The 8,578-nt window shown below is 45.2% G+C and overlaps 1 protein-coding gene across 2 annotated transcripts; it reads right to left on the bottom strand.

Moving 5' to 3' along the window:
* Positions 1-346: 346 nt before the first annotated feature.
* On the bottom strand, positions 347-7,846 carry LOC103651250 (protein SPA1-RELATED 4). 2 transcript variants are annotated; one of them, XR_004857354.1, is made up of 7 exons: positions 6,547-7,846; positions 6,311-6,468; positions 4,296-5,241; positions 4,053-4,222; positions 3,638-3,949; positions 1,730-1,789; positions 347-925 (listed from the first exon to the last, which is right to left on the bottom strand). XR_004857354.1 is itself a non-coding variant. In XM_008676870.3 (7 exons), exons 1-7 carry the CDS (start codon positions 7,081-7,083, stop codon positions 737-739), a joined length of 2,349 nt encoding a protein of 782 aa, XP_008675092.1. In that variant the 5' UTR covers positions 7,084-7,846; the 3' UTR covers positions 347-736. The 2 variants fall into 2 exon arrangements, 1 of the variants encoding a protein (XP_008675092.1); XM_008676870.3 differs by having other exon boundaries at positions 4,076-4,222.
* Between the last annotated feature and the right edge of the window lie 732 nt (positions 7,847-8,578).

An 8,578-nucleotide genomic window follows, 5' to 3' on the forward strand; every position in this document is an offset into this window, starting at 1 on the left:
ACATTTACCAATTATTAAGTTATAAAGTTTAAAATGAATTAGTTTTATAAAGAAACAAAGTAAATAAAGATTGGCCCCATATATGGAGTTCTCCATCTCCCTCGCATGGGGGTAGTAAAGAGGAGATATTAGAACTGCATATCACCGGTGGTTGTGTCACTGTTGCGCCGTGCGACATCGTCTTCCCCTCATCATTTGCAAGGGACTCGCAAAGTCGTAAGCATGAGTTGATGACGGTAGGGCCTCGCGGCCGTCCCGCTGCGCGTGTCCATGCTCCTACAACACATGTTGTTATCTGATTCAATAATATATGGCCAATATGGGGAATAAAAAAAAACAGAGCTAATGAGGCAAATGCTGTTATCTGATTCAACAGATGTAGACCACTTTATACTTTTTGCCTTTCAAGTAACACTACGACGAGCAAAAGCCTGGTGCTGCTAGGTAAAAACTGGATTGATTGGCTGTACAAGTATACCTCGAACCAATGATGTACAAAACCTTTCCTTGCAGTACTACCCCACACCTCAATTCTGTTTCCTATTTATGCTACTTTTGCTACCACGCTAGTTTAATCCTATCAAACCATGCTAAACCTGTTACAGCTACTCCTACCTCTCCCAACTCTGCACCACGCACCGTTGGCAACTCCGTTGCCACAAATTCACACGCACACAACTTGGTAAGAAGTCAGTCCATTTATAGCTGAGACTCAGCAGATGCCCAACTCCAATCCTCAGTCCATTTCTAAGATCTTAATGTTGCCGCTGGAGTTTGCAGAAAGTAGGGTTGAAGACTGCCCTCTCCAACAGACGCATGAAATGAACTGTGACTGGTCATCAATCTCCTGCCCTGATATAGGGTCCGTCACGCTGAATTTATAGGCCAACACTGGCATGGGAAATTCTTTGTGGTACACAAAAACCTGCGGTGAAGTAAGAAGAAAAGGGCGAGTTAAAACATTTTATGCAATTCCAGAATTTGTCATAAAAAAGGAGAAGAATCGGCATTGGACATGTATAAAAAAAATAGAGGTATCTATTGACAGTTTGACAAAGCACATGCTGATCAGAACCTACTCACTCTACACAATGACCAATCACCTACAACAAGATATTCATTTGCACCTGTCTCCATCATAATATCATTTCCTTCTTTTATACTCCATCCAGTCTTTTCTATTTGTCGCGTTTTAGTACAAAAATGAACTAGCGGACGACAAATATTCGAGAACGGAGATAGTCTAAAGCAGAAACTTAGGGGATGTTTGGTTTGAAGAATCATTCAGTCCAAGATGAGGTGATACATCATGAATTCATTCCTCAAATTTGATTGGATGACCACATTCTTCATGTTAGTACTAACTATGAGGAATGAGGTGGTGATGGATCAATTCATTCCATTTCATAAACCAAACAAAAAAGTGGAGAGTGAGAAGATGATGGACTAACTTATTTTCTCAAACCAAACACCTCATTAGAGAACTATGAAAGCCACTCCAGTCTTTCTTTATATGGCATATACACATGGCATAGCAAATCAAGACTAAATCATGAGCATCCTGAACTATACTATATCCATCAATAATAAACATCAGCTTCCTTGCAACAAATGTAATGTTCACGCGCGTACCCTATGATTTTGCATAAAGGTAAGTAAAGTACTGGCCAATCTAACTACAAGTCAGATGTTCGACAACTTTGTGGAAGCTTAGCCATGGAATGCATACCTCATTTGTTTCAGAGCCAGTAGCAATGTAACCGTCAGATATGGAAAGGCCAACGAAGTTCTGGAAGATGTTTACCAAATAAGTAAATCAGCCACTCAATGAAAACATGTGCCTTTCAGCGCAGAAAGCAACAGCTGAAGGGTAACCACTGTATACACGTGAGACTAATTATGGAAAAGACCCAGTGTTGATGGCTCCCACATGATGGAAAATGAAGGAATAACCAAGGCAACTATTACCCGTGCATTTTTTCTTAGAAGCTACATCGAACCCAGGACCTTTGGCTCCGTGGAAAGACTTCTCACCACTGCCCAGGCCTGTTCTTCGTGAGAGTTAATTATGAACTCAACTAAAAAAAGAGTGGACCTAGTTGAACCCAGAAGCTTTGGCTCAGTGGAAAGGCTTCTCACAATTGTCCTAAACCTATCTTTTGTGAGAGTTAATTATGAACTTTTTTCCAGTGGAAAGGTTTCTCACAACTGTCTCAAACATGTCCTTTGTGAGAGTAAATTATGAACTCAACTACAAAAACCCAGCCATGTAGTTTGTGGGAGTTAATTATGAACTAAACTGATAAAAGGGTTTATGAACACAACTTCTGTGAGAGATAATTATGAACTCAACTAAAAAAAGCCCCAGCCCTGTCGTTTGTGGGAGTTAATTATGAACTAAACTGATAAAAGGGTTTATGAACTCACCTAAAAAAAGCCCTAGCCGTGTCCTTCGTGAGAGTTAATTATGAACTCAACTAATAAAAGGGCAGCCTCAGTGCCAGAGGCTGCCACATAAAATGAAGGACAGACTCAGTGTCGGAGGCTCCCACATAAAACGAGACAAGCCTTCCCCCGCAAATGCTTTGAATTTGCGATGTGGTTGCTCAGTGAGACAACTCTCACCACTGCACCAAGCCTACCCTTCAACTATGAACAACTGAGACACTAAAATATTTCATGAAATCAATTGACTGAACGAACTACAAACCATGATGTAAATATGCTATAGGAAAAGCAGGTAACTAAATCGCAGGAAACACACCAAGTGAACCAATTTATGGTTGTCAAGCAACTAAATATCTAAAAAATAAGTGGTGCAGTGGGATTTAAAACACTTCCTTTGCACACTGATGTTGATGAGAAAAAAAGGAAAAGAACATCTGGATCACCAATGTTGATGACTTGTTCATAACCTCACAAATCAATCAGATACAGTTGTAAAAGGCGCTATAGTTGTATAAAGGATAGCACCGATAATTGTCACAGTAGGATAATCCATACATATATCGCCTGATTGGATGCCTGTATCTGGACGCGCAGGCTCGGATGGCCCTGGCTGACCTGATACGGTATTTTTCTGCGTATGAGTGGATGCAACCAAATAACTATAAAATGGTTTATTTTGCATCCGCTCATGCAGCCTGCGTCTCCCTTGTACAGGCAACCAAACAGGAGCTCAGACAGAGTCAACGCATACGGTGGTTCAAGATGAGACGGTGCGGGTAACCAAACATACGGATACAGTATTGGAGTAGAGTGTGTTTGGTTCTCCAGCCAGACTTCATTTCCTTGCTCAGACATAAATCAAGATAGAACTAGCGTTTGTTTCCTTGGTGAGTTCGCTTTGGGGCTTGTGCTGGCAAGATTTTTGCTTGCTGGTGGAGGAGAGCAAGATTGGCTCGCCCATGCTGGCAAAGCTCACCTTGCTGGACGAGACAAGGTGAGCAAAGCAAGTGAAGTAACCAACCGTACCCTAGTGTTTCATTGCAACAGTATAACTTCCAAAATTAAACTAGCATATTCTTTTCATCAGACATTCTACTAGTTACACTTACAAAAGATAAAACCAGACATTAATCACTTGTAGACGAATATTATGAAAAGAGAACAAGTACATGTGGAAGTTTTATCCAACCTTTGTATTTGTATGCCCCTTAAATGTTTGAACTGGACTGTCAATTATCCTTCCTGGACTCATCGATAAGTCCCAAAGCTTCAATGAGTTGTCAGTAGATGCAGATACTATTGTCGATGCATCCAGATACTTAACATAGCTTACAGTCTTTGTGTGCCCAACTAGTGTACAATAAGGAGCTCGTATGTGACGTAGATCATAGCAGTAAATTTTGTGGTCTGCAGAGCCGATGGCAATGGAGCGAGCAGTATCAGGTTGAAATTGCACAGAACACACATTTGCCCTTGTTTTAATAGTGCCAATACTCCCAGCCTGCACAGTTCACAAAAAATGTGTTATAACAATGAAGAGAAGCAACTCTAATCCACATACAAGTTCGATAACCATGTTATCGTTAGTTAAAAAGCTGACATACAGTAGGTGCAAGAATAAAATTGCCTGATTCATATCCCACAGCTTCACAGATCCATCATCACTCCCACTGACCAATTTTGTTGGGTCCACAATTGAGAAGTCCACCGACCACACACGTCGCTCATGCTCCCTCATCTCAACAAAAACTTGACTCCTAGTAACATCCCAAACCTGAAAATACAGGGATATTATGGTAATTGCATCAAATACAATTTAGTTATAAAAAACATGCCACAGAACTTACCTGCACTATACCCTCAAAATCACTAGATGCTATATGGCTCTTCATATAACTGTTCCAGGAAATACAACTCAGTTTTGATCTATTAGACATCTCTACCACAGGATAGTGAATATCACGGTGTTCATTTACAATCATATTATACTCAAACACTTTTATCTTCTTATTTACACCAGCAGTTGCAAAAAACTCTCTATCTCGGTCAAACCCTACGGAGCATACTAAGTTTGATGAGTTCAGTGAATCACAATGCTTCAATTCTGCCCGAACTTTCAACTTACTGAATGACAAGTACTTGCACAATCCCTCAAGAAAAGAGTTCACCCAACCTCTTTGCCTTCTACCATATTGCCTTTCCAAAGAAAAATCATCTATTGAACTTGCTTCTGTCCCAACAGCTGAACCAGTAGTCCTCTTAACAACTCGATTACAACTATTTATCTGGTTGCCAACTTGCTTCGCCAACTTGGACCTTGTTAGAAAATAAGCTGTTTCAAGTTTTTTTAAGTTCTTCATCAACCTGGAGCTTTTTGACAGAACATTTTCCTGGATTAACTCAGAGGACGGCACTGTTCTTGAACATTCTTCCACACTACGATTATTTTCCTCCATATCAACGCCTTGCAGCTCAGGTCTAAAACGCTTCCTGGATCCACAATCACTCTGATCTTCAACAGTTCCAGAGCACACCTCTTTATCCAAATCTGGTGAGAAGTTCACACAGTGGCCAAGTGCAGACTGCTGGTGGAGTACCTCATTGATGTCAGAAGAGAGAAAAGCAACAGTGTCCTGCAAACTGTCTGCCATATCTTGCTTTCTTTTCTGCAACTGCTGAAGAAAATCCAGCAATAATTCTTGTTCTTCTATCTCTTCGCGTAACCTAAGTGCCGCTTCACGTTCTTCCAGGCTATTCCTTGACTGATTAAGGAATTCACTCTGCAGCACCTCACTGTCAAACAAAAAGAAACAAAAAAGAAAACAGGTGGGAAGTTCAATGTGGCACAACCTCATTGAATAACACAAAGTTAACATGCAGATACATATCTTTACTTATTTATTTATTTTTTTGAAATAATTACATCAAGGGTAAGTATGTGACTAACTAGTAATTAAGGTAGACAGAATCAAATGAAGAAAAACAATGTTAACCTCAACTAAGATCGAGCAATGGTCTATTGTCTAAACAGAAATCTCTAGCCAAAGATAAAGATCCACTGAGAACGAATAAAACGAAAAGGTGTGCTGGCACTTTCATCAGTTGCAATACAGCCACATTTTTCTATTGAAGAAATGAATATTTGAAATAGACATGAAAGACGAATAGTATCAAAACCAAAATAGTATAGGATAAATGGTATGTCTAACTTTCACAAATAGGCAGAACTGTCCTGCAAGTGCGTGGTAGGATGTGTTAGTTGTTACTCCCTTTGTCCCAAAATATAAGGTGTAACCATTTTTTATTCTTGTTTCATAATATAAGGTGTGTTATCTCTTGATGCATGTACATATACTAGTGTTGATAGAGAGAATTAAACACATTTCTTGGTACTTGAACTAGAGATGGTTACGCCTTATATACTGGGACGGAGAGAGTACAACTTTTAGATTGTTTGCTGCACTTTTCCACATAAAATTAAGGCTAGAACAAGAATGTCAAATCTAGAATATGTGGTGCATTGTTAACAAATTCCGATGTTTCAAATTGCTTATTTTAATTCTAGTGTTTGTTACTGCCTCATGAATATTGGTTTTCCTATCTGCAAGATTCAGCCAATTTTCCAGGCTAGCTTGATCTTCAAACAACTGCATGCTCGTGTCTGTCAATCCACGTTCTGTCTTATGGAGTGTACGACCACAGCACATATACTAACAAACAAATCAGTTCCCAGCTTTGAGGAGAAGCATTACTAATATATGCATAAAGGACTTCATGCTACCTAATGTGAAACAAGAAACCGCTCACGCAACCTTTCTCCTGGGGTAACACACTCAAAAATAGTGCACGGCACACGACGCACCTCATCTTCGGTCTGGTTTCTGGCACAGGGTGCATTAGCAACTGGCAGAAAGATGCTTCCTTGGGCCATTTGAGCAGCAACTGTGGCGGCAACACCCGGTGCCTCAGATTCGCCATTGCCCGCATCTTGTCCTCCATTGTTTCGAATGTGCAGAACAGCTGCAGTCCGCGAAGCAAAGACAGGCGATGTCAAGACGTGCCGCAGAACAGAAGTATGTTGGTGTGAAGCAAACGCACCTCGAACAAGAGCACACCCAGTCTATAGACGTCAGAGGCGAAGGTAGCGGCGCTGTCGTCCGCCTCCTCGGGACTGGTGTACCAGTTGAGCTCCATGGCCAGCACGCTCTTGAGCGGGAACGACTTCCCCGCGCGCTCCTCGCCGCGTCCGGCGCCGTCCCCTCGCCGCGGAGGCGAGGCGTCCGGGTCGGCGTCCTCGGAGGCGTCGGAGCCAGAGCACGAACCCGAGGCGTCGGAGCCGGAGGCGGACTCGATGAAGGCGACGCGCGCGAAGGGCGGCGACACGACGAAGCACGACGGCCGCGCGCTGCCCACGGCCACCCCCTGTGCGTGCGCGACGGCCACCGCCTCCGCCACCTGCCTGAACACGTGCACGCACTCCGCCGCCTCCACCGCCCGGCCCGGCCGGTCCAGCCACTCCCGCAGGCTCACCTCGCCGCCGTCCTCCGCCCGTCTCCCTTCCTCCGCCGCATCAACCTCGGTCTCCGCCTCCCCCCACCGCCGCGCGCCGCCAGTGGCGCCACGGGACGGCTCCATACCACACACACTCCGCCCCCTCCACTCTACCCCATGACCGGGATCACCTCCGATTCGCCGCGCCCCGCACCTCCATGCACTGCTCCGCCACTCCCATCCGAAGCAGAAAGGACAGCTCCGAACGGCCTCGATGTAGCGGAGGGGATAAGGATCTGAAGCAGCAGCAAGGCCAGCAAGCAGCCACCTGAGCCCGCCGAACAAACGCGAGGTGGGAGGAGCAGTGAGAGGAGTGGAGGAGAGGCGAGCAGCGAGCCACACCCACACAAAACCCGCTTTATAAATCGTGGCTCTCTCGTCTACTACTGCTTTATTTCCGTCGCCTCGGTAGCCGCCTCCCAGCCGCACAACGCCCGCGACCCTTACCCACGAACACCTCGCCCCCGCCCCCGCCCCCGCCCCAGTTCGGGGCGGAAGCCCGCACAGGGCGCACAGCGACCAGGCCAGTCCATCTCCCTCGCCCTCGAAGGCTCGAACTGCTGCTCTACATCTACAGGAACAGTACCGCTGCACTAGACAACAAACCAAACCTGACCGCGGAGATGAAACGACGACACTGTCTTGACTCGACGCCCACAGGCCACACCCACTGGCAGTGGCAGCCACGCCGCGGAGGAGGAAGAAAACGTAAGCCGGCGAGGCGAAGCCAGCAACAACAACAACTCCAGCGCCGCACGCACCCCTACGCCTCTCCAAGACTCCAACCCTACTCCTCGAGCTCTCCCCCGGTCTACTGGTACTTGGCAGGCGATTCCCAAAAAGATTTGCCTCAGAGCACGAGATCAAAGATCAGAAACCATTTAAAAATCCAGAAAAGCAACCGCGGGTGACGTGGCGCTACTAATAATGGAAACCGCGGGGACCACGCGAAAGAGGAAAGCCGTCAATCCACGCGCCTGTACCGCTCGGTCTCATGACACCTGGGCCCGTGACCATGGAGTGGCCAAGCGACCGGTGACTCGCGACCGGCTCAGCTCGCGTAAGAAACCGCCTGCAATGAAGTGGATCAAAAGGGCGCTTGTTTTTTGAAAAAGAGCGCACCTGGGTTTGATAATTAAAGCTCCACGTAGCCGTACCGGGCCCACCAGTCGGCCTGCTACCCGAGCATCAACTCATGGGCCGCCCTGACGAGCAGTTTGACCCAATGGGCGGCCACGTCGCTGTCCGCGGGTCCGCCTCTATATATTCCGCCGTGGAGCCCAACCGTCAGAGGGCTGGCACCAGGGCGTTGGGAGAGGACCGGTGCGGGCGCGCGGGCGCGGTAACGTGGCGCGACGACGGCCGCAAGCCCAGAAGCCCTAGTGCGTGGGAACTGGACTCATTTAATATATAATCCTTGAAGGATCTCTAAAATATAACTTTGACTAATATTTTTTAAATACAAATAAAATTTTAATGTATTTATATTTTTATAAAAGTACTTGTTAAAATAAATCAGTACATATAAATATTATGTTCAAAACTACATAAAAAATAATTATTTGTAGTTAAAATTTTA

This window comes from Zea mays, chromosome 3, assembly GCF_902167145.1.
Source record: "Zea mays cultivar B73 chromosome 3, Zm-B73-REFERENCE-NAM-5.0, whole genome shotgun sequence".
Classification (NCBI taxonomy): Eukaryota; Viridiplantae; Streptophyta; class Magnoliopsida; order Poales; family Poaceae; genus Zea; species Zea mays.

Excerpts from the sequence above, each read along its gene's own strand:
- LOC103651250 (XM_008676870.3), bottom strand. The coding sequence starts at position 7,083 with ATGGAGCCGTCCCGTGGCGCCACTGGCGGCGCGCGGCGGTGGGGGGAG. Across the intron at positions 6,469-6,546 it reads TGGGTGTGCTCTTGTTCGAG|CTGTTCTGCACATTCGAAAC; the intron begins GTGCGTTTGCTT and ends CGCGGACTGCAG. Across the intron at positions 1,790-3,637 it reads AGGGGCATACAAATACAAAG|AACTTCGTTGGCCTTTCCAT; the intron begins GTTGGATAAAAC and ends AACATCTTCCAG.